Source organism: Fulmarus glacialis, unplaced genomic scaffold (genome assembly GCF_000690835.1).
Source record: "Fulmarus glacialis isolate BGI_N327 unplaced genomic scaffold, ASM69083v1 scaffold10145, whole genome shotgun sequence".
Lineage (NCBI taxonomy): Eukaryota > Metazoa > Chordata > Aves > Procellariiformes > Procellariidae > Fulmarus > Fulmarus glacialis.
Genome location: NW_009211147.1, coordinates 17,957 through 44,629, shown reverse-complemented (window position 1 = coordinate 44,629; position 26,673 = coordinate 17,957). Strand labels below are relative to the sequence as shown.

The window sequence follows — 26,673 nt, the reverse complement described above, 5'->3', positions numbered from 1 at the left end:
GGAAAGAGTCATCCCCTTTATGTAACCAGGAAGGATTAAGACTGGCACAAACCATTAGCTATATTTTAGTATCAGCAAATTAAACATTTCAGCTAAGGTTGAGCAGTTGCAGGAAGCACACTCCTGCAAAATATGATGACATTTCTGACACTTGTTAAGAACTTCAGAACAAGAACTAGTGAACTGAGCTTGGAGACATCCTCATGTCAGTGCTGTCCAGAAGACTGTTCAAGATTAACACAGACATTTTTAATTGAAGCATCTATTAATGCTCCACATGTCGGGTGCTTCAAAAAGAACTATCCAGTTAATGAGTTCACCCATCAGATACAGTTTGCTACAGGAATGATTGCACCCTATTGCCAGAATTAACATATTCACTACATCAAACAAGTGTGTCGATACTGTCCCCATCTAAAAAGGCACCCCAAATAAAACTAAATCTTTAACTTTTCCATTTTGATAACCCTTATTAGCCATGAGGAGTGCAAAACCTACAGACTAACTGCTCAGGTCTTCCTAGTGAAACCATTTCATTCAAGTCCTTACATAGCATACAGGCATGTATAACAAATCATTACGATCTTTTGAAAAACTATATGCAGTTTCAAGGTAACGTATGTTTGTAAAAAATCCAACTTACATGAAAATGACGTAAAAGCACACATCTACAAAGTGATTATATCTTACCACAATTATTACAACTATTAGTTTCTCATCTTAAATGCCATTTCAATGCAGCAGAAGAATTTAAGCCACTCAAAAATTAACATGAGAAATACCAAGTCACTGATGCAAAATTTAAGCCAAGCTTTCCTAAAACATCAAAACCTTGTGGATCTTAAAAATCTGAAATTTGATGGGGGAGCGGAGAGGGGAAATCACAAAAAGCTAGAGACACTACTTGAGACTGCACATAATTTAAATAAAAAGTAGAACAACAGTAATGACTGAGATTAGACATGCTGCAGTATGACTCCAGCTTCCTTGGTCTACATTAAGGAAGTTTCCTGCCCAGAGTATGTATCTGACATAATTTCACATTATCTTATTGGTGAGAACACAGCCATGTGAAATACAATTTTTCAAAGAATCTGGGTAATACAGTAGATACTCCCTTCCATCTCTCCAAATTCAGTGAGAAGAGACTGATCTGCACACAATCTCAAAATACATATGTATATTTTTAAATTGTGGTGGCAAGTATTCATGCTAAGTAGAAGGTTCTATAGCAAACCTTATAAAACACTAATAAACCATAAAGTCCAGCCCTGTCTGAGAAGCTCACAAGTTCAGAAAGATTAATGATTTAAACAGGAATCATTGAAAGGCCATCAGAATTTCAGCTGCTGCACCTGCTTTAGTCCATTGCTCCCCTGCTGTCTAAATACATTGGTCTACTCAATGCCTAGAGGAAGAAGATATCTTGCACACAGTAAACTCTATGTAAGCTCATGTATCAGGGCACTAACACATGGAACAACTTAACGTTATTTCAATGCTTGCCATTTATGACAAGCAGTTGCTTTTCACATGTATTTAAAATTTCAGGTTAAGTGTATTTATTGCATTTTAAAACAGCAAGAAAAAAATTCTCAGGAATATTCTCAAGTTAAAATTTGTCTTAAGTCCAGTGGTCTTAAAATATTGTAGAAGTTGCTCATAATCAGAACATAGATGTTATTAAACTGCACCTAAGCCTTAGGTAAAGATAATTAAGACCAAGCATTAGCTGCTAAGGGAAAATAAACCGGGTATATTTTTGAAGTACCACTGATAAACTTGTCCATTATTTCCATTAATATATAACTATGTCAAATGTCTCAGAATGGAAACCCAATTTTACTTTCAAGCACTTTAAAAATTTAACATAAGACTTTTCCCATGTTTCAGAAATTAACCCACCCTCAAGTAACAGCAATTTTTAAGAGTACATTTTAGATGGCCTATAAAGACTGCACAAGTGCAAAGACATCTGAAGAAACCTCCCTTTAAGAGTGCATCTAGGTTCTTTTTACACCAGCGACCTAGATAGTCACTGAAAGTTGGCTGGAAACAAAATTCAAGGAAACCATGAATAACAAGAGCTTATCATTGATACAAAGCATTAACTGAAGACTTACAAACTGGTTAACTGCCCAGAATGGTTAAGATACTGAAGTGATTGAAACACTGAAATACTTCAGATTATGTCAATTTATTAATTAAAATAAAATTCTGGGTTTACTTTAAAGTTAAGACAAGCTGAAGTTTCTCCCATCTTCCCCACCATCTCCAGACTACTTGTATGCAGTCTAGACCCCTGTAAGTCAAGAAGCATTGAACAGTACTTATTTCATACTAACCTTTCCAGATGAAAAGCCAACTTACAAATATACGAAGCTGAACAGCATCCAAAAGCAAGCTTATCTAGCAAGCTGAAAGTCATAAGAACCAGAAGTTGTACACCAAAAGTTTGTTCTGAAGTTTCTTTTGTATTTATCAACTATGAGTGCACAGTGCTTTATGTTTTGTCACACACTTAAAAAGCACGTGCTCCATGTTTGACAGAAATGCTGAGACCACACGAAGTACAATTTGGCAACAGTAAGTTCTGTCTCCCAGATGTCCAACTAAAGGAATATCAACCATTTAACAAATTCTTATTAATTACCTGCCTTGAACAGCAAACCTCAACAGAAAATAGACTGTGTTTATCGTCCATTATTGTTTTCAGGTGCTTGTAACTTGGAAATCAGTTTACAGCAGAGCATATTGCAAAAAGTGGCAAATCAGAGCCATCTAAACCACCACTTTCACAAACTTGTTACTGGCTTTAACATGACAACATAGCAATTCAACAGTGACAACTGACAAAGGGAACACAGCCCAAAAGAACTCAAGAACAATCTTCCCCCACTAAATATGCAGGTAGAACTGGCATATATAGACATGGCAGGCACCTATCTCCGTGGTGTTTATGAAATGGTTAAGTAACATTTGTCTCAATGCAGCTTCCACTTCAAGCTGAAGTTTATGTTCTAATTGCAAAGAGTAATATCATTTTATACAAGAACAAGCCTTTTCTACTCATACTAAATTAGAGAGTCTGCCAATATGCGAGTCACATGAATAACCAAATAAAGTGAAGATTCTTGGACGTTATTATAAGCAGCAAAATGAGAAGGTTAAGGGATTTGCTTCTTGTTTCCCAAGGTTTCTGGTTTATGTGTTTTAAGCATGCTATATTCAGTTTGAAACTTAGGAGCAGCTCCAAAATGGCCTATAAAAATACTGCCCTTTCCCCTACTTATTATTTCAGAGGGAAATAAGTGGAAGAGGGAAGAAGTCTTTTTATACTATGCAAAGATTCATAGGTCCTTCAGGGTAACACTTTAACAATTAAAAAATGGGAATGTGCATTCTTCCTGGCCACATAACACACTACTGATTACCATGTGAAATTCGAAGAGCTACTCATTAGTTTAATTCAGCTAATCACATTTATACTTTTTAAACAGAAAAGCACATGGACCAATATTTTATCAATCAGTTTTTTACTAGGTCTTAATGGTTACCATCCATGATACCACATAACTCAAGAACACTGTTTTAAAGAGCACTGGGGGATGAACAGATACATTTTATTAGCTACATATTCAAAATGGATTTCTATGCATATTAACAAGAGAAATCCAACATATTCCAAGGGTGTAGATGAACAAGTTTTTAGTCCATTTAAAATACCTGAAAGCAAGGAGTTAGAAGCAACAGAACAGCATAGAACAGCTTATATGAAGTGTCACATTTTAAGAGATCTGTCATTTGTTTGTTGTAAAGGTTAAGCATGAGCATGAAAATTAATTATAATTATCTGAAATGTGAAAGACAACTTGAAGGAAAAAAAAAATCTACTCCTCCAACCTTCCCCCTGCCCTTTTTTTTTAATCAGGTAAAAATTAATCTTGAAAAGCAAAATTTTTCAAAGTTTTCAAAGCAGCATGGAAAAAAACCCCTGTGTTTAGGACACAAGACCATCACAATTTCAATACAACCCTTAAATACAGTTACACAAAACCAGTAATATGGACAAATCACATGTTTCAAATTCTGTTTTAACACCTACAAGGTTGAACAAAATAAAAAGGCATTGGAAAAAAGTTTTTAAGAAACAAGCCAGATTCATCAACTGGTTGTCCTGAGTATGTACATCAAGGGATGACTGCAGGTCAGTCTTTAAATGATCTGCTGTTCAATTCTGTAGCTTTACATTAGTTCAGCCAAATACTCAGTATTTGAATCGCTGCTGCAACTGATAAATAAAGACACCTCTGACACCTGAACTGACTTTAAAAAAAATTTGGTAGACCTGCTATCAGTTAACACTCTAAGCAGATTATTACAAAACTGATCCTGTTTTCATAGCTTTTCCTCACACAGTTCCCTTATTAAAAGGATGCAAAATAAGTCTGGATATTTTTACAGTGCTTAGACTTATATATGATGCAAATCTGACCACCGCAACTTCCATGCACCCTTCATGTTCTCAATCCATTTATTTTCCATAAATGCTTCTGTTGCACATGTGTGCTTTGTTAACTACACATATTAATACCAGCTCAAAGCCAGAAACATCTTTAAGAGGTAAGCATAAACGTATGTCTGCAGCAACATCCTGCATTGTATCATATTGTTTGACAGTTCTGCAAGGCTTTCTATATAGTCCAGAAGATGCAGACATATTTATATAAACAGATTAAAAAACAGGCCACATAATTAGTTTTTCCTAGGTTCTTCACTTAAACACAGCTCACTAAATCAGAAGTACAAATAGTGACTTTTATAGCCAAAGCAGTTCATTAAAGAATTTAAGATCAGGAAGTAGAATAACAGAATTGATTTTATGAAGTATTTATTACAGGAAAAAAAACCCCAAGAGGTTTAAGCGATTTTACAGTAAAAATCGCACAGCTTTTTGGTAATTGAGGTTGCTATAGTTTATCAGTTGGTTGGCTGACTGCTTTCAGTATATGAGATTTTACTAACCTGATTTCATAAAAATCTATGAAAGACTATAATCACCTGAGCTTTCAAACAAATAACTTGTTTCCTAGTACGTAGGTCACAGAACAAGCCTCCCTGTTTGTCAAAACATAAAAAAACACACACACAGAGCAGTGCCAGGAAGATTCAGTTTAAATATTCTGCAGACATTGAGTTCTTTCCACAATATGTACTTGCTGTAACAAAAAAAAAAAACAAAAACAAAACAAAACAAAAAATTGGTGGTGAATGTGTATGCCAAGCATTCAGACAATAGGTAAGTGACTGAGGTGATAGCAGTGCGGAAGTTACTCTAGCAGCATCCAGCATCTAGGAAGGCTTTCAGCTTATGAAATGGCATAAAACACATGTTTTTTATTGAAAACAAATAGTCTTGCAAGACTCACTCAGAGAAACAAGCAATCAGCTTGAAAAGAAGAGGGGAAAAAGGCACATATATATAAACTTACAATGACCTATAGATATTCTGTACATCAGGGCATCTGAACTAAAAACCAGAAAACACAACTTTGTTGCATTTCACCACAAAGACAAATCCTCTTGGAAAGACAAAGAGGTGGAACAATTCCAACCCTTTATTCAATTTTTCCTCAGCCCATACCTCACACATGGAGACCAAATTCTGAGTAAGATTAATCAGGTCTGAAATAAAAAGCTTCAGATACTTTAAGTAAGTCGCTACTTCACAAACATATCATTTGTGATTGCACAGCTCAGAGTACATTTTTACTTAAGATGATTTCGATTACAGCTTATTCCCTCCAATCTTGTAATGTACTTGTTGCTGCATGAACAGTATTTCCCTCAAACCTTTGATGGTGTGCGGGTATCACCACTAACTATAATGCATACAGTTTACAAATCATGAATGCTTCAGAGGTAAGAAACTAAGCCGACACATGCAAGAAGTGCTAGCAATGCTTTCCTGAGTTACAGAGCTAGCTAAAATAGGGCCACATTTATTTTGACATAATTCTTTATCCGGAACTTCTCACTAGAAGTTATATGGTCCTTATATCTATATATAGATGAAGAAACAATGGCTCTTGCCACTATGGAGCATTTGCTGTAAGGAGGCTGCTGGTAAGCACTCAAAATCCTCTGCAGAGATATGTATGTATGAGGAAGTATGATAAACACTCACAGGATGTTAATAAGGAATTAGGGAGATGCACTGATTATGCATCCAGAACTTGAAAGCTTCTTTATTTAAGCTTCATAAAATAGACGATAGTGAACTCAGTGGGGTTTTCTAATTTGTTTTTTTCCTTTTTAGAACTTAATTGTGACAATTCTTGCAGGATAGCTCTTAAGTGCAACAAAATTTCAGCCACTTAATCAAAACTGCTATGTATACTGCTGTTCTTACTAGCTCCACAGCATTTGATGCAAGCATTTGAGTAAATAGGGATGACACTACCATAACGTATCCCAAATAATCATGTATAATGGTCCACTTCCAGTCATTGTTCTCAGCAGTAAGTTTATGGGTCAGTCCTCAAATATATGCCCAAAAGAACTACAGAAACCACTAAGAGCTTGTGGATCCAGTGACAATCAACCAAAAATCTTGGGGGGAAAAAAAACCAAAAACAAACAAAAAAACCAAAAACCAACCACCCAAACAAACAAAACAAACAACCCCCCCGTTTTGCTCTATGCTTTCAGTCAGCTTCTTATACTGGAAACGGTTCTTCCTAGAGTACTTTGCACAATTGTAAATAGTAAAACATTGCTATCTGTCCTAGGATAGGAATGTGGGTTCACTGAGAGTGTTGCCGGCTGGGGTTAAACCCTCTCCTAAAATCCAAACCAAGAAGCAATATATAAAAAAACAACCCCAAATCCAATCAACTTTCAAGAAAAAAATTAAACATAAACTTTTTTCAAAGCTAAGCTCAAAAGTTCAAATGAAAATTAAAAAATTAATGTCTGGAGATTATTAATACACAAACTGTAGACACATTAGCAGTCCAGACTGTTAGGACACTATTATTTTGCATGTGTTCTACAATACACCAAAAGGCTTTCCACTGCACTTGTTACTTGCAAATGTAAGCGAAACCAAACGTGTATCAACCCAAATGATATAAGGCAAAGACCATCAAAGTCTTTGATAGCTCTGCTTTGTGCAAAGTAACAGTAAATAACCTCAATAAATTCTGCATCAAGTGAAGAAACTAGCATTACTCTACCTACAAGTTCAAGTACTTAGAGGGTCATGAAATGAAACACAAAATTCTCTCAACCAAGTCCAGTTTGGGCTTGTTGTCTTTGCTGCAACACATGTGCTAGTACTATAGAAGTTTAGTTCCTCCTATAGCACCTGAACAAGTCAGTAGTTTTGCCATTAGAATCACAGAACCTGGTGGCTCAGAGCATTTTACTGGAGCCAGCTGAAATCAAGTCTTAATACTGAAGTAAATTCAGAAACACTTACCTATTTGTACTTGTTCTGGCTGGCTCAATGATACAAATGCTGATGTATCATCAATCCACGAAACCTGAATGTTACCTAGAAAAGGCAAAAGAAATTATTATGACTATTTTTATCTTAGACTTAGTCACAGATTTTATCTGATGTGTCATGACATAAAAGAAGATAGTCAACCAAGAATAACTTCACCTGGGAAGGCTTTTGTCCACTGTAAAGGTGCGTAGTGCATACACAGTTGTACATGAGCCTGGAACTGTTCAGAAAGCAGTGAGTGTTAGGGCTGCGTATGCATCCTGTATACCCTCAGACCCACTAGACTAAGGACCAAAAGGAAAAAGAGACATATCTACTACCTTTCTAATACCTTTTTCACTCCCAGAGTATTCTTCTGCTTCCTCATAGCTTTTTTTTTTTTTTTAATCTTGTAACAATTCAAGTAATCTTAGGGTTTTTTTAGTCTTCCGTTCATGTGTTCTATATAATTCTACAAAAAAAATTGAAGCAATTTTTTCTGGGAAATTTCAGCTCTGTACTAAAATAAAGAACAGCTCTTTGGGTTTTAAAACATATCCATCCTTCAGAATTGCAGCATTTCCTAAAGACACAGCATGGACAAGCTCCAGTTACCACTCTCTGTTCCTTTACTAGTACAGACACGCAAGATAAGAAATTCCAGTAAAGTGGGGCAGGGGGGGCCATGGGGAAGATTGTTCACACGAGTGGAGAACTCCAGTTATTGTAACACTCTAAATCTTCAAATTCTGGTTTGTTTGGATCACACTATACACTATTTCCTGGATGTGCAACGAAAACTTAATTTGAGTAAATATGAGGACAAACGCACAAAATCAGGGACCTCATTTGGAAGCTGTGACAATGGAACAGTGACTGGAAATTAGTTCCTCCATTCACCAAGCAGTTAGTCCATTTTCTGTGTGAATGGCTTAAAGTGTCACATTAGCACTAAAAGAGCTCATAATCAAGAAAAGTAGAGGAAAGGATACCCATTCCAGACACAAGGTCTTATTACAGTCTGAAACCCATTTACATCTCCTGTCCTCATCTAAGTGCTCTACTGTTTGTACAATTCAGATATTGAAAATTGGTGCAATTTTTTTTCAGGTAGACTAGGAAATCAAGTTATATATAATGTTACACTACCATTTAACCTTCAGACATTACAAGGTTAAAAACAATGATGCAAAATGGCTTAAAATGCATTTTATTTTCAGATGTTTAATCTATTTAAATCTAATTTAGCCTACAGGTTACAAAGTTATAGCAGTCTCTTCTGAAATCCAGCCAGATAATAAACAGATTTTCTAATTATAAAAAATAAAAGCCTAGTTAGATTTAGTTTGCATGCTATACATTTGAGTAGCCAGCTATTTAGGACTTTAAGTTATTATCATTTTGACCATTGCCAAAACCATAATTAATTCAGTATGGTCTCTGACATTTCCCTATACTAAAGAGCTAAGGCTGCTATTTAAAAAAGCCTACACTGAGAAGTCAAACATTAGAATTTCTTTAAACACTTTGTAGGGCAAATAAATTCTATTTCTAATAATTCAGTCTTTGAAGAACATAGATCTTTGCTGCCTATGGGTAAGGGTCTTTACTGTAGGGAGAACATGCTTTTGGCAGGACACTCAATATTTCACAACACAGGAAAAGCCCAAGCTGCTTTATGATTGCAACTCAAAATTGTAGTGCATTTGGTAGGACCTCGACACCGAGCTTCCTTTAAGTATTAGAAATTATTGCACAGTTTAACACTGTTCCAAGTGCATTGACAAGTTATTGCTCTGAATTTCCCCAAGTATCAAGTCCTCCTTTTTTGCATTACTAATTACAAAATGTTCTAAACAATCATTTGAGGCATCTGAGACCACACTCTTCTGTAGTTCTTCAACACAGAAGTGCTGTCCAGATTCTGTCCCTTTTCTCTATATATAATTAATTCTGTATCTACCCTGAACAGACCAAAACAAAGATCAGAAAGAAAAATTCTCCTGAACATGTTGCAATTGTGCCCATCTTAGCGTAAAATATCAAAGAGGATCAGTGATGGACTAAAATCTCCTGAAGGAGTTCAGCTACTATTCAAATGGACTTCAGTGCCCATGTTTTCACTAAGTACCAATTAAAAATAAATAAATAAAAATCCAACTTATTGATGGCACATCATTTCAGTATCAGATACTAATTCATTGCTGTAGAAAGGCTGCTGCACTCTAAATGACTTTGGTATTTTACATAGTTAAGGGTTTCAATACCTGCCAATATATGTTGCCTTTATACTCAGATTTATACATTTTAAATATATAATTTTAAGAACAAGTCAAACATTAAATAGTGGACACTAAGCTGCAATCTGAAGAGAACTGCAACAAATGTTCTTATGCAATTCTCCATGCTTAAAAGATACTCTTTTCAGACCATGTCACATTTCATTATTATTAAGAAATAACGAGAGAGATTTTAATTTGAGACAAGATTAATAAATTAGATCATTCAGCAATATTGCTAAGCACTCAGTAAATATTGTGCATTTCAAAAGTATGGTGAAAGGGCAATAAATATTTGAAAAGCAAATGCATCTGCACTTGAAGGACAATATTTAGCAATCAACATAGCCTCATGCCAACTTACTGCAAGGCTAATCCAAGTAAGCCATATACAGCAGTGTAATAGAATATCAGCTCTAGAGGAATAAAACAGAAGGTTTCTCTCTCTACACTTCTAGAATAGATCAAATGTCTTCAATACTTTGAAGAACACCATCGTTAGCCTATATGACCCCTTGTCTATTTGCTACTACAATGCACTGTCAAACAATGTCGCTTGCTAAAAAAAGGTTAACGTCAACTAAAAAATTATTGAGTGAAATAAAACATCTTCACCCAAATAGGAGTAGATGAAAATCTGATCTGTTGCTTCTGAGATGAAGGCACAAAGTAACATGTTTTTTTCTGTAAATAAACTTGAAAATTCTCTCTATATAAACACAAACATGCAAACAACATTAAAATCCACAGAATAAAATGATACTGATGGATTATGTCAGTCAACGAGACTTTCCTTCAGTTTTTTTACCACAATGACCAAAGGTATGGAAAGGCTTCTGTATAAGAGACTAAGTAAACTATGACTCAGCCTTCAAAAGAAAATTCTAAGGAAGATGCCTATACAAGTATGTGGGGAAGATATGAGAACAGAAATTATATGAGACATACAGAGGGGTTTCACTACTTCATTATAAAACAACTAAGGGACACCTAATAAAATATAAAGAAGTTTTAAAACCGGAAGAATTTTTCACAGAATGCTTAATTGCAGTTAGGGAACTGCCATCAAGTGCTGCAGATGACAAGAATATATATGGGATAAAGAATGATTTTAGACTGACTTACAGAAAGCTGTGAAAGGCTCAAACTAAAAGATGCAAGTGTGACCTCTAGCTCATGAGGCCCTAAATTATAGATTGCTAGAAGTCAAGAAAGTTCCTTTACTTTGCCTCTGTTCTTATACATTTCCTAAACAACCATTAGTGGCAATTAAACACTTAGGATAGGTTAATTAGGACTATATGGACCTTCATTTAACCAAAAATGTTTATTAATATATTCTACTTTCTTACAATAACAAAAAAAAATTGACCACACTGACACCATGATAGAATTGCTAAGAGTTTCTGGACATTGACTGCATCAGACAACAGAAATAGTTGAAGCTTTTAGTGTAGGAGCAAGGGTTGAAGCATATATTAAACAAAAACAACATTTTCCTGGTGAATAATTGAGAAGGGTTAACAAAGCTTCCACCTTTCTGGCAGGAAGACAGGGTACAAAGAAAGCAAGAACAGCTGAAGGAAACATTGGCATGAGAAGAAGGAGGAAAGGCCAGAAATGCACCGAGAAAAATAGGATTAAAATTTAACCCCCCCCCCCCCCAAAAAACCAAAAGAAACAACAAAAACAAACAAAAAACACCCCCACACCACAAAAAAAAAAAACAACACCCCACACCCAAAACTCCCCATAAACCAAAAAAACAACACTCAAAGCTCACATCTATATGAACATGAGCTCAGGAGAATACTTAAGATATATATAGTGTGTGCTAGAAGTTTTCCTTAAACTAGATTGTTCACCTTTGAAAGGGATATTTTTCAAGCTCCACTTTTTTTTAATAGAAGTTAAACAGTGAGTTTGCAGTACAGCAGTTAATAGGAACAGATGTCATACTGTATGGAACTTGTAAATGAGTCTCAAAAACATATTTAAGAGTCACTTAAAACTCACCTATATAGTAGCTTAGACTACTAGAACAAGATTTAAACACACAAAGAGCTGGTTACATTTTAAAAGTAATTTACGCATCTTCAAGATCACTATGACTCCATGAACTACATCAGTGTTCACCTCCCTCCTAAAGACGACTCTCACGTTCTCACAAAATACAATGCATAGGTTTGACTCCACTCACTTGGAAAACGTTTAAGTAGTAGTTTTTATAATACTTTATAGTATGTGTTTTAATTAAAGCCCATCAAAGACATTAATTTAAGTAGAAGTGAAGGCAATACACAAGCTGTACTCCAGCAAATACTATTTTAATACCTTCATATTTCACATCAGCATGACCAAATAAACTACACAAATTTAAGAATTTAAAGAAAGTAAGTGTTTTAAGAGACTGCATAGTACTGCAAGTACTTGTACAGTGAAACTACATTCACCCATGAGACTATAAAAACATCTTGCATGAACAGGTGTCCACTTGGTATGCATGCAGTACTGAAAGACTTCAGAATCATGAACACTCCTTTTAGAGTAGCAAACATAAAACAGTTCCAAGTCTGACACTGCAGCCCCTTCAGCTGTTTCACTGCTTTCATTAGAAGCTTCCTGGAAGATTACAACTCTGCTTCAGCTCATGCTAGGCTAAAACAAATTCAAAATAATTTTTCTATAAAGTCAGATTAACGTTGCTATTCAATTTAACAATTGATTTTTAATCCAGGTAAAAGCTTAATTTAAAAACACTTTTGTTTAACTGGTGTAATGAATCAGGATAATTAATGTCTGTTACTGCCATATTTTGGGGGCTTTTGGCAAATCACTTAACCTCACATTGCGCCACTCTCTGTCCCTCTGTCCAGCTGCAACTGAAAAAGCATGGGTACTCCTAGAATTTTGGAAGGAATAATCTGCAGTTTGTTTTGAAATACCACGGCAATAAGACCTAAAACAAAATATAGATTAAATACCACCCAAATACCAGGAGTTTGTAAATCCAGGTATGAAAACATTCAGCTCTGAAATCTGGAGAAGTGAGAGAAATGGGAATTTCAAAATTGAATAGTATTTTGAGATGTGTAAGTATGACCTCTGGTGGTAGTGATCTGTGCTTGCGCTTCACACCAACACTGAAGGGGAAGAGTTGATAAAACAAGAAAAATTATATGGCTGAGTCTTTAAAAGCCTATAGAAACAATGTCCAAACTGCATTGTTTCTCACCCCTGTAATAGCAGCTCTAGAAGAGTCTCAGTAACTGTCTACATTCTCAATTCCAGATTTCCCAATCAGCAACATTAAAACCTATCCAGCATTATACTGGCATCATGCTGCAGTACAGATGAAACAGTCAGAAGGAACTGAGTGAATTTTATACAAGTCCAAGAGAGCCTGCAAGGGACTACCAAGTCACAATTCTAAGTGAAGAGGAGAAGAATGGTATTCTGTAAATTAGCGTGGTGACCCACAGCAAGCACGGGAGTGACAAGACTGAGTACACTAAGGGATTTCCATCCTTTTACTGGTGATTAAATGGCCTTAGGGATACCACAGCAATTATTTCAATGGAGGTTCAGTTCAGGTTTGCCCTGAATCCGTTTGCCACACTACAAACTCTGACTTAAGTCATTAAGTGTGGTACATAACAAGTGATAGGAGGAGAGGAAACACCCTTAAGGTATGCCAGGGGAGGTTTAGACGGGACATTAGGAAAAATTTCTTCACTGAAAGGGTTGTCAAGCGTTGGAACAGGCTGCCCAGGGAAGTGGTTGAGTCACCATCCCTGGAGGTATTTAAAAGATGTGTAGATGAGGTGCTTAGGGACATGGTTTAGTGGTGGACTTGGCAGTGTTAGGTTTATGGTTGGACTCAATGATCTTAAAGGTCTTTTCCAACCTAAATGATTCTATGATTTTTTTCTATTACTTTGAAACAACTGCAGTACACTGATCAAGTACTAGCTAAACACACATCTAGAGACCCAACTAGTCACTTATCTGCTTAAAAACACATTTAAAAATATGCAGCTTTTACAGTGATTATATTCCAACGGACAAAATCGGTACTGGGACTTTAAGTAAGACTGGGGGCAGGAAAAAGGGGAAACTATAGTGCCAAGCAGAAAATTTTTAGGAATAGGGAAATTACAAATTCAGTCATACATGCTGTGCCAAGACTAATGTAATGTAAAGCAAAGATTTTATTTTTTAAATGAGAAAGTGATCCCCCCCAATAAACACTTCGGTAAATAGCTTCCTTTTTTTTTTTTTCTTTTTAAAAGCAATTTCCCATTAAAATCCTTATCACAGAATTTGAGAAAGACAAGATGCATAAATGTCTATTATACGTAACACTTAATAAGCTACTTTCAATAACATATTGTAAGTATTGCGAGCAAATATTTCTGGAAAATGATGCAAAAAATTGTTTTGATAGGAGTGGTAATTTTTGTTTTACATTCAATGTTTTAAGAAATGGAAAAAAGTTACCTCTTTGGGAAAAAAAAAGAAAAAAAGAAAAAACCCACCAACCAGAGAAATAATTTAAAATTATTTGCAAGTCCAAAAGATCTCTTTTGAAGCATTACCGTACCTAGCAATAATAAACTAGAAACCAATCTGCAATAAAAATGCTGGAAACAACATCCAACACAGGGCTGTACAAAAGATCACTCTTGTTCTAATTTAGGGACGCAAAACATAACCACTTTTTTCTGCTGCAAGAGTTAGGTATGAGGAGATCACTGTCAATTAATTAGGATCTCCACGTCCTTGCATTATATACTAATACTTAGTAGAAGAACAACAGGACTACTAGTCCCCAGTTATTAGCTTTTTTGTTGTTTCTTCTGACTTGGATGGTGTTCACAATCTTGAAATCAAATTGGCTATTTTCAAGCTTGCTTGCTTGCCTGGACTCACACAAGTTAGTGTTTGGCTTTAAGCAGACTGCAGGATGAACCTTATTCCTAAAACCTTTATCTGCCTTTCACACCAATCCCCATTCTCTTTACCCACCTATATAAAGTCTTACGTCCTCCCAGGAGAGGCTGTAAATAAAAGGATCAAAGGTCCATGATATTCAACAAGCACCACAAAGAAAGATTTCTAAAGAGCAGTTCATCAGGGCAGACATTTTCAACACATTGTTACAAAGAAAGTCCACAGGACACCATTCAAGAATTACAAAAGGCGATTCATCATTACCTATACTAGGAGTAAGTCTTGCATCCACAGATTAAAAATAACAAACCAACCCAGAGGTTTTGCTAATGACAAAGAGGAAAAAAATACGTATAAGGAAGGATAGACTGTATCACTCACCAAAGGCACTGAAAAGCTGGTAAAGGTCACTAGTTTTCCACTCTTTGGGAAAAGTAACATGAAGAACATGATCTCGTTTTGGCTGCACTGCAAAACAAAAAAGTGTTTGTTAAAATAAGAGTCACTACTGGTATCTTCAGAATATCCTAAAAAAGTTATCCAATAGGGTCATGTAGCTTTTTTTTTTTCCTTTCTTTTTTTTTTTTTTTAAATAAGAAAACAGGCCAAGATCTATGAAACTACATGAGGCACCAACGAAAACGTGCCTGCAATTATGCATAAAATAGACATACTAAATCCTACTAGCTCATCTGCATAAGAAATTGAAACAGCATTACATGCAGTGGGAAATGCCCACAAATCCAGTCCTTCACATCCTTTGCGACAAGTTCAAGGACAGTAGAAAAAACCAACAGCCTCTTCATGCTCCAGCTCTAGCTTTAAAAAATTCTTAGCAATAATTCAATGTTTCCATCTTTCTGTCAATAAAAAACTTAATGTGAAACAATGTTCAATTCAATTTTCATGTTACATTAGGTACAAGCTAGAATATACACACTGACAGACTTTTTTTTTTTTATTAAAAACTACACCAAGAAAAAAATAGCATATAAAGGCCAACATCTAAAGAAGAAGTGCAAAAGAAGTCTTTGGTGTACACTGAAAGTTATTTGGAGCTTTGTGAATTTGAGAGAGAGAATTCAAGTCAAACTGCTGGACGATGTAAGAGTAAGCAGAAATTATCACTATACTGACTTTTACATACTTCCCCCTACACATCTGGTTTTGGTCATCATCAGAGGCAGGCTACTGACCAAGTCGGACCTTTGACCTCGCCCAGCAAAGATCATTTGTACATAAGAAATCACCACAATGTACATGCGACTGAAGTTCCTTTCACTAGACATTTGAGCTTGTAGAACCCGTAAATTCCTACCATATTTTAAAAAGCAGCAAGTGGAATACTATATTTTAAGGTGCAAAGATATTGAAATATTTTCCATTTTAATGTGAAACTATTTACAAGTCATTAACTGAGCCTCTCCACAGGTATCTGCAGAGATTTATGTTTCTATACATGACACATTGCTAGATCTTCTCTTGCCATTTTACATTTGATGTTAGACAGAGGCTGAACCACTAAAGTGGAGTGTTCCACTTCATAATTTACTGTTCCAGTTTGTTAAAGATAACTGAAGGGTTAACTACACACAGCTTTATATGATCAGATTTTAACATGACCACATGGAAACACTCTCTGGAAGAGCTTCTCTCTTCTTTGGGTAAAGGGATACAGGCACTGAATTTCAGCTTAGTGAATTACCCTCCTGAATTCTTCTGTGACACAAACTTTTCTAGTTTCTGATCTCCTTAGCTTTCAGCATTAAAATAGGAGAGTTTTTCAAGGTGTATCTCATTCATGGAGCACGTGTCCAAAATGGGACCATCAACCCCTTGTTATTGCTATATCCGACTTTCATGTGTACTTGACCCCATTATACAAGGGCAAACCTGTTAGGTTTTTTTGCCACATTTGGTTAAGATGCAACTTTGCACTGTTTACGGATGAAAGCCTTGTGGATTGTTAATTTCATAAATAGAGCTAAGCATTAGCAATTACTACAATTTAGTTATGACTATTAGAGTAAGTGGTATTGTCCTCAGCCTGGTATGTACTTTATAGCAGAAAGCATGTATGTTTCTAGGTGTAACTTCATTCCACAAGTAAGGCTTTATTTTTGCATGAACTTGAGAACTGTAGCTTTCAATAGCTACAGTGTCTCCTGAACAGATAGAAAAGATTTTTATGTGCTTTGGTTTTAAGCCTTCCCACTCATGCCCAAAGGGTTAATGGAATTTTTATTCCCAAATAATTTTTTTAACATCTTGTGTAAACTCAACAGAACACATCAGTTACTTAGAGGCCTCAAACTCAAGTTCCTAACCAAAACATGTAATGAAAATAGGACAGAGATTTCCAAATGCATCTATCTTCTGAGGAAGAGATTGCAGCATGAACTCAATTATAGTATTAAAATACTGAAGAAAAAAAAGTTCACAAAAGCACCATTATGCATGTACCAACAGTAAAAATAATACAGTCATAACTCAGCATTTCATAACTGAAATACTGAATGCTTAATGAAGCCAGGGGAAAATAAGTTTCATAAGTTTTGTTTTGAGTAACTACTTGTTTTGCTCCACGTAAGTAAAGAACCTATTTTTTCAGTTGCAAAAAAAATGGAAGGCCAGAATATGACCCTGTGGTAAGTTGTAACATAGTATCTAATTAGTTGGTCAGCAGAACCCATGCAGCTTAGAAAAGGGTAAATTTTTTGATCTATCCGATCGTATCAGCTGAAATAAAATCGATGTTGGAGACAGGTATGCAGGAATACAGCCTTTTCCAGATGAAACTGTATTAACTGAAGATGTTATAGCTGCCAGCCTCCAGGCACCTATGATTTGTTTGTAAGTGCTTTAATCTTTTTCGCTCAAAACGAGCCGGGTTAGCATGTGTTTATTAGAAACTCCCTGCCAACAAATTACAGGTTTGCATGAGCACCTGAGCATCAGATTAGATGGAGGCACAAGTAGCTAAAGAAAGCAATCCCTTCATGAGAAGGGAGGGGAAGTCTTGTTCCTTAAATCTGCTACTTCAAAAACCAAAAAGGACACAAAATTTTTTAAGCACCAGAATTCAATTCTTTTGGCACTATACAAGCCAAACACCAAAACCCCACAAGTTGTCTTAACAAGCCAATGAAGATCAATTCATTGCTGTACAGCCTATTGAACAGCTAGCAATTCAAATGATTAGGTATTTGCAATCCAGTAGTAGAGAATTGTAACTGTAACAACTCCAGTTTCAGATGTTGTAACAGCCTTTTTCTATTGATTAGGGAGAAAAAACTACTCCTAACCCTCCAGTATCAGTCTATTCTTAAATTCATTTCGAATCCTCTGTTAAACCTCTATACCTTCTACCTACTCAGGTGACAAATATGTGATTCATATTCTGCTTTGCAGTCATTTTGTGCAGCAACTTCATTCTTTTTAAAGGAGTTTTTAATACACAGTAAGAAAAGAAGATGATGAAAGTCACTTTCACATATTCAATACTATTTGACCTAGCATATGTTACCAAACTCATTATTTCTGGAAAAATTGCACAAACTAGCTATAACACTACAGGACAAACAGACTGACAAACACAACAAAGCTTAACAACAGTCACCTAGTTAGCTGTTCCTCACCTGTTTTTTTTTTTAAATACAGTCTCCAAGTATATCTACCACAGAAGTGTGGCCTTATTCTTTGTGTGGCTTTACTTCTCTGCAAAAATGCCCCCTACAGACAACAACCAACCAGATAGCTTCCTCAACCTACAGTAGTGTTTAAATCTCAGAATAGAAATAGAAGTTTCTAAAGCAGCCAGCGAAACATGCCACCCTAAACGTACTTTCCAGTTTTGAAGCTTAGAAAGTCTCCCTGGTTCAGATTCCGCTGTAACATCTGCATCAGTCTGTTCTACAGGAGCGGCTTTCAGATAAAAGAGACAGACTTTCAGAAGCAGACTCTTTTTTGGCAATTCTTCTTGGCAAGGTATCAAAACAATCCTGTAAGTTGGCTAGCAAGTGGAAGTAGCATCTTTACAGCTTAGTAGCTTTGGCATTCTCTCAATGACCCCAAGTATTTATCCATTCTTCCACTCAATATCAAACAGTTGGGGAAAGAAGTATGCAACATAATTAGATAATCATTCCAATAGATCTGCAGAGCCAGATCTCAGTGATCTGATCATCTAACTGCATTTAAAAATTAAATATATGCCCTTACAGCACATATTTTCCTCTTCAGTAGTTACTTCCATCTTTCTAGAACTGCATTCTGTTACTGTTAAATTAGCATCTAATAAAGGGTCATCCTCCAGTCTGAGCTTTCTGATGCATGGAGTAGAAAATACCTTCACATCAATATTGGTTCCAGATGGGTATCATTTTTAAGACGTTTGTGTATCTGACTTCACAGTATAAAATTAAGCTTTCATCTAGTCGGGGACTGGACTGATCTCCAGGCCCTCACATTTTCAGAAGTCAAGACATCAGTGGTAACACCCATTCAAAGTTTTCTCTCTCATAGCGCAACATCGCATAACAGTAAGGACCTTTATTTTAGTAAAATCTGTTTTCATTTAAACGTATTAGCAACTTATTACAGCCCCAGCCCCATTAACCTGAAATAACTTGAAATGTAAAAATATTTCAAGTAATATTTTTCTATTTATGTAATCATAATCTCAAGTAGCAAAAGAATTCTGACGTTTCGACTGAAGTTAAGTAAAGGTACTGCTGCATGCAAATTGTGAAGTAAAGTGGGCAGAAGATTTTCAGAACCATTTGCTATTCACTAGTTTGCATCCTGTATTTACTGCTGAGGTGAGGGGAGAGAGTTAAAGTGTTAAGACCCCACTTTATATGATGTATGGTATGTAAGAATAGTGACCCAAATTAACCATAAAGCTGTTAACTGTTAACTTCAAACTCTGTTACATTTAGTTACAATAGTTTAATCTGTTCTAGTCAATCCCCTTTATAATGCAGATTCTCTGGTCAAAGTTGAAGAACTTACGGTTTTATTTTTACTATTTAATTCAAAAAAAAAAGGAGACGTTTAAATCATTTGATAAGTGGCTAATAACCTAAACACAGCTGATGTCCCAGATAATTAATCTTTACACTTCCTCCTCCAGGAAATTTGTCAGAATGATAGTAAGTTTACAATGAAATAAGCTACTTACAGTCTGGTCCTTCCAAATTGAGATATGGTATGTCCATTACTCTCATAAGAAATAGCCTGAAGCAAAACGGAAAAGCACCATTAGCAAATTTCTGCCTAAAGACCTTTTAATAAGCTTTCCTTTTTATAGTTTTTTAGATGTTGCTTCTGAAGAAGCAGAATTAATCATCCCAACCGTATCTTAAGCTATATTAAAAAAACCAGACTAATTAAGTCCAATCCATTATCTAACAATCCAAACTAAAAAAGTTACTTGGCATCATGCTAGTAATTTTACTTATTCAACAGAACAAGAACAAAGAAGCCCCAAACCGTTACTGCTGGAAACAATGAAAACAAGTGGGGAAATGAACATTTAGAAAACAGCAGCTCTGCGCAGTAAGAGTCAGTTACACGGTGGATAGTGCAAAAGCTGTCATTCTATACACATATACTTTCCCATTTTCTGAGCACTGCATCATGCTTTAGACAGAATAGATCTTAAAACCCTAAAACTGCAAAAGCCATCATGACACTTTAGTGGAGATAACCAAGACAAGCCTTTTGCCCTTTAACAACTGAAGAGTTTCTCAAAGCATTCAAGAAATGCTTTCAATAAAAGCTCATATTCAGCTCTAAAAACTATTTCCCTCCAAAATAAGATAAGTAGCCCAAAATCCTGTCATAGGTATAGATACCACATTGCTATTACAAAACATTTGCTGTGTATAGTGTTCACTGGAGGGCTAAAATAAATAACTTTTCTATCATAACTTCAAATAGCTTCTAAAATGCCTTCCAAATTACAGTTTCAGTATTCAGCTAAGTAATAATTGTTATAAACAGCTGATAAAAACATTTTAAGTGTGCAGACTGATCTGTAATTCCCCAGATATTCTTTGTATCCCACATTCACTATTAGTTTTTAAGAGTTTGAATATTATGTCTTTATGGTTACTTGTATCACTGAAAATCTACTGGAATGCAGTTGGTAAGTAACTTGTCTTTATTATAAATACTCAGGAGAAAGGAAAAAAACACACCACTAGGGAGAAAATGGACTAAATGACAGGCTCACATGTGAGCCAGAGGGTCTTCAGAGAATTGGCACCGTTATGATACACACTTCCCATCTAATTTCTCTTCCTGAGTCTCAGGGAAGATACGGCATAATGTGCACTGTGTCCCCCTGAGCACTGCAGAACCTAAAAGGAATTTTATCAATAAAAATTAGAAACATCAGCATCAATTAACTTTAGAAACGTTATCAATTCCAGCATAGCACCAAGTAATTAAGATATTTTACAAAGGAGCCAGAGTTTCTTCTTATGTTTAGCCTTAGGTGCCATACTCCTATAGCCTTGGCTTCGTTATAGCTATCTAACTAAACAGGACAGGAATGACATCTTGAGAACGAAGCTAGCTTCAAAGCACAGCTTCCACAAGGAAACAGAGAAAAACGTCCTTACTCTGACATCTCCTAGAGATCCGGGGTAATACTGACAGGACATGCAGTGCTATTGTTCTAAAAAAGAAACAAAAAAAAGCCATCCACCCAGAAAACAACAGACAGGAGACACAGTGATCAGGACATAAAGGTATCTTTTATGAGATTAAAGGGAGGAGGAATACAAAGAGGGAGTGTGGGACACATCTTCCAAGGAGGAATAGAAGGGAGGTGACTATAATCCATCTCTGGTGGAAGACATCAGGCAGGATCATACCACCATCACAGAGCAGCTAGCTGGGCAGAAAAGAACTTGCAGGTCTGGGATCTATGCTCTGCTAGTAAGTTGGGCTTCACTTCAGACTGTCGAAAGATGCTCAGTTCCATTTATTACCTATGATTTATGCTCATATCTTCATCTGAAATAACGTCAATGTCACTGTTAGTAGGAGCCACAGCTGCCTTCGGACTCCAGTGCAGGGAATAAGCATAGCCTAAATACACAGCATTTCAGCTAGTCAGTAAAAACAGTTTAGTCTTTGCTGGATGAAGGTTGTCCATCATCCATGCAGGATAGCAAAAGTTTAAAAAAAAAAAAAAAAAAAAAAAGGCAGATTTGGCTCAAGTTGAGCTATCTGGAGAAAAAGCTTTCACAGAATTCTTGGAACCAGCTACTTTTTAAATAACTACTTTAGTTTCATAGGTAGCAGTTTTCATAAAAATAAAGATGAAGTTTACTAAAAATACAATAAAAAGCAATACAGTGGCCAACAGCAAGAACAGACCTATACCAAAAAATGCATATACCTGAGATTAATTAAGATCAGTTTTTTTATCCTCTGAGACAAATCCTACATTTATTTGTTTAGTCAAAGAACTATGTCTCTAAACAGCACATATGCACGCAAACACACGCACTCCCTGAAGAGATAGTATAAATACTGATTTTAATATTAAATGCACTTGAAGTACGTTACAGCAGTAACTGCATCTTGTAGCACTAACTTACATCACATGGATTATGAACACTGAGTTGCAGCATAATCCATAATTTAGTATCCATAATTATGGTTGTAAGATTCCTCATGTATCTGCAGAAAATTTAAACTAATAAGGTTGTTCTGCACAACAACATGAATCTTACTTTATATCAAATTAGCTAGATTCGTGAAGTTGTAGCTATGACATTGCTTTTCACTACATTAATTCACAATTATTTTAAAAGCTATACTGACCAAGCTAAAAAATGTTATTTCCTACACTGTTTAGAAGCTACAGCCAGATCACATGGTCAGAGGACAGAGGTCTTTCTCAATATACAACAATATCCTAGGAACTTCGAGGTATTTTGAGACAGCCACTTGGAAGATAATTGTTTCTGTGGCAAGTCAAGTAAAATAAGGAGAGCAAGGCTATGATCATGCCACTTCACAGTAATGCATAAGTAGTCTCAAGTAGTCAACATTCTTCCTCTGCACTGAGCTAGGATGAAAGTTTTCACAGCTGTGTGATGAACTGTGTAGAGAAACTGATCCAGCTGAAAAAAGAAAAGGCATCTTTTTAAACCCAGCTCAGTTTACCAATCCAGCTCAGTAACTAGTACAGCCACATGTGGCTGAAAGCACAAGGACAGCAATTGTTTACTCCTACACTGCGATTGAAAAGCTATCAGTCAAACTGCAGAAAAGCACACTGATGTTCTTTTGCAATAATTTTGCAAAGAAAATTAAATTAATATAGAAAAGCAAAGGGAGAAATTAACTGGCAATACATGCCAGAAAATCTAGCTCCCTTGTAAGGCATTTTCCAAAAATATAGCACAAACCCAAGCTATTTGCACATACATCAAATTTTGGTTTCTGATATCCCATTGTATGAAAAAAATATTTCTAAGATAACTTATATTTCTACAGACCATCATGCTATTCAGCTCAATAAAACATGGTGTTTTCATTTCTCTACACCTCTTTCACCCCCTGCCTCCAGCTACATCAAAAGAAAAAAAAAAAAACCCACCAACATTCAAACAACCCAAAGAGATCCGAAATACAGTTGTCATTAAAAGTTTGAGAGAGGCTTGCGAGTCGGGGCAGGGAGGTATGGAGGAAGAGAAGAGATGTTGCTCTAAACAAAACAGGTCAAAAAATTTCAAACCTACTCCAAAGCATATCACACAATATAGCAACCGAATTATACCCATAAGAGTTTAGATATTACAATATAAAAAGTCCCATCATCTCAACTCCTAAGCGTTCATCAGGGATTACTCACAGCACATCGTTCACATGAACATGATTTTTCAAAGATGTTATATATACAATGAAGCATAAAGACTACAGAAATGCATCTCTGGAATTCTTGGCTTATTGATTTGTTTATCATGTAACTTACTGCATTATGCCTAAAAGAGCCAAATAACCCTAAGGCAAAGTCTGTTTTTAATCAGTTCCACTCTTGCAAAAAGTTGAAACTAAAGATTTTACCTATGTTCATCATTAACCTATACGAACATCAGCCTATATCCTGGCCACCACTCCTGAACGGCAAGCCAGGAAGTTCCATAGCTTTGCTGACATAATGAAAGAGGTTAAAATAACTAGTGAAAAAAGTATTACCTTCCTTTGAAGGCTAAGTTTATAGAAATCAAAGCTTGATTTTTAAGTTTTAAATTTACTCCCACTATTCACATTAGCGACAAGTCTATTCAAACAGAAAACATTTCCAAAATCCTATCAGTCACACCAATCATGTAAAAGTTTAACTTCTAAATTGTATTTAAACACCTAGTATTCAGAGATCTCGAAATTATAAGCAACCCAAAGAATCATGAAGTGTTCTGCTTTAAAGAACATTTTCAAGACTATCTTGATAATAGTTCAAACTGAGAACATTCCTTCTAAATAATTGCCTTATAATAAACTACACTGTTCAGCTTCTTTCAGGAAAAACTTTTGTGACAGAAAGTATAACTCTCATTTGTTTAGCTTACTGTTTGCATGTTGTAGTTTGTGTTTTGCTTGAAGAACATGACTACAGCACAAAGGAAAAGGTTTCCTTGTTCTGACTGCTGCCCACGGGATCAGGTAGAACTTCTGGAGGAAGGAGGAAGATAGTTTTTTTTCTCCCCAGGAGGAAGAGAGGATGCTCAGCTAGGGAAAGCTTCTAAACCACAAACTAGAGAAAACTAGGTGTAGCAGGAAGCTAGCTGGCAGCCCAGAGCATACCTGCAAAAAAGCCCCAGAAGCAACATACTTACTAGGGACCTTAAGATAACTATGTAAATTGCACAAGCTCTGGATGCTACTTACAGGTACTAAACAGACCAAATGCTGGAAATAGCGATCTGGTCTGCAAGGACATACTGAACAGAGCAAAAGACTTTTTCATTTAAATATCCAACAGCTCCGACTTCTGACATGTACTTAAATCTTTCTTCTTCTTGAAAAAATAATTAAATAAATGGAGTTGCCTTGTTCTGGTTTGTTATTTTGCATTATAGTTAAAAAAAGTAGCTTCAAAAATACAAGCCTCGTCCTCTTCGCTATAAGGAAAAGGTGAGACAGTCATCTCCAAGCTCTGATTGAGGTGAGGTGGCAGATGTTAGTTAGAATATGGCAAAGCTTCTAAGACCACGTGAAAGTAAGCCATGGCAAGTCTGCCAGGTTTTCATGATTTAAAAATAACATGTAACTTTCCTGAAACAAGAAGCTGCAAGTTCTGAACAACAGTAATGTTCAGTTCTTGCAAAAAAAAAAAAAAAAACAACAAAAAAACAAGCAGCTGTTCTCCCTACAATTTTTTGCTAACTTTCCCTTTGGTTACAGTTAGGCAGCGTTAACTCTGAAGCCAGAACAGACGCGGCAGGCTTCCTCTCAAAACTTCGAAATGTCACTGTTAGAGGAATATCACATTTGAAGTCTACAACTTAATTAACGTGAAAAGCTTAGATTTAACGTATTATTGTGACAGTTATAGAAGTTTCAGTTTGTACTTGTTGCAGATACGCATCTCTAAAAAGAACTGAAAGCATTTTGGTTAATGATTGAAAAAATAACCCCTTCAATTGGCATCTACTAGTCGGCATGTGTGTGTGCTGGTGTTACTGAAAACAGCCCTATGATAAATCCTATCATAAAATGAAATTATGCTGATCAATTCTATTATCACCTTCACATTCAAATCAAGAGGTCACTGTGGGTCCATGTTCAATCTAAGGAATATACATACAATTTATAACGTCTGCTAGAATATATGAGTTACTGCCTCACATGTCTTAGCATCAAGAGAATCACCGAACTACTGTCACTACAGTCATTTGGTTTCCAGACCAATGACTGCTGAAAGCCATTGATCATTATTATTCCCTCATTTGTGTGGGCCATCTGAAGCTAAAATAATTACTTTTGCCAACTCCTACATGACAGAGTTTGAAAGGATGAAATTTCTCCTGAATTTAAACAGACAGACTAAAGCACTAGCAGCTTTTTAATTTCAACCCCTTTCCCTTTATGTGACAGGTTATACTATCTTTAGAACCTTCATAAGGTAAAACATACAGATTAAACATGCAAAGAATCAAATCTGTGCAAAAGATTTCTAGATTTCTCAAGTCGTACTTCAATTTGTTCAAGCAATTTGCATGAAGATCCAATTCAAAAGCAAAATACTGATCACAGCATCATCCCATAAACTACTAATCATGTATGTTTATTATGCCTTCTTAAATTGGGTTACCTGATAATGTTAATACAATAGTTTTGTGTTATTTGGATTGATATTACAGTAGGGATATCTTAGTTTTTCCAGACTGTTTAGTGTACTCAGTTTTAACTATCACCAGTTTCTGACAGTGTCCTACAACATAAAGAACACCTGACCAGTTTTTCTTCAGTTCCACTACTCCCAAAGCTTACTCCAGAAATAATTTTTCGAAATTGTAAACATATTCTCAATACTGGCATGGACAAGGCCATTAAAGCAGTCCAGGTACTCTTCTAAGTGTCCTTTTACAGGTTAGCAGAAAGTAAAGGTATTTACTTTACAAATTCTGGCCTCTCGACAGCATTACAAGTGTGAACCAGAAAGCCAATCAAAACTGAAGTGTAAAGAAAAATGCAGTTAGCCATTGGTTCTGAGGCTAGAGATATATATTCTAAGGCTAGTGTTATATTTCCATGTTTTGGCAGGTCTTTTAATACAACAACTACTTACTTGTTAAAAAAAGGTTCAATGAGTTTTGATCTAGCAGACACATGGTTTTTCGGAGGACTGAGGAATGAACCTGATGAATGAAGAAGAAATTCAGTATGTAATAAGCAGCTACAGATAGCACTAAGGAGAAG

General features: G+C 35.8%; 1 protein-coding gene across 1 annotated transcript in view; it reads right to left on the bottom strand.

The window, feature by feature from the left end:
• The window catches only part of PARN (poly(A)-specific ribonuclease), a 62,945-nt gene that overhangs the window by 18,403 nt on the left and 17,869 nt on the right, over positions 1-26,673 (bottom strand). The window contains exons 17-20 of the mRNA XM_009577427.1: positions 26,543-26,612; positions 19,907-19,962; positions 15,106-15,192; positions 7,484-7,558 (exon numbers count right to left, since the gene is read on the bottom strand). Coding sequence (XP_009575722.1) covers positions 7,484-7,558; positions 15,106-15,192; positions 19,907-19,962; positions 26,543-26,612 — 288 coding nt within the window. The remainder of the gene's footprint in view (positions 1-7,483; positions 7,559-15,105; positions 15,193-19,906; positions 19,963-26,542; positions 26,613-26,673) is intronic.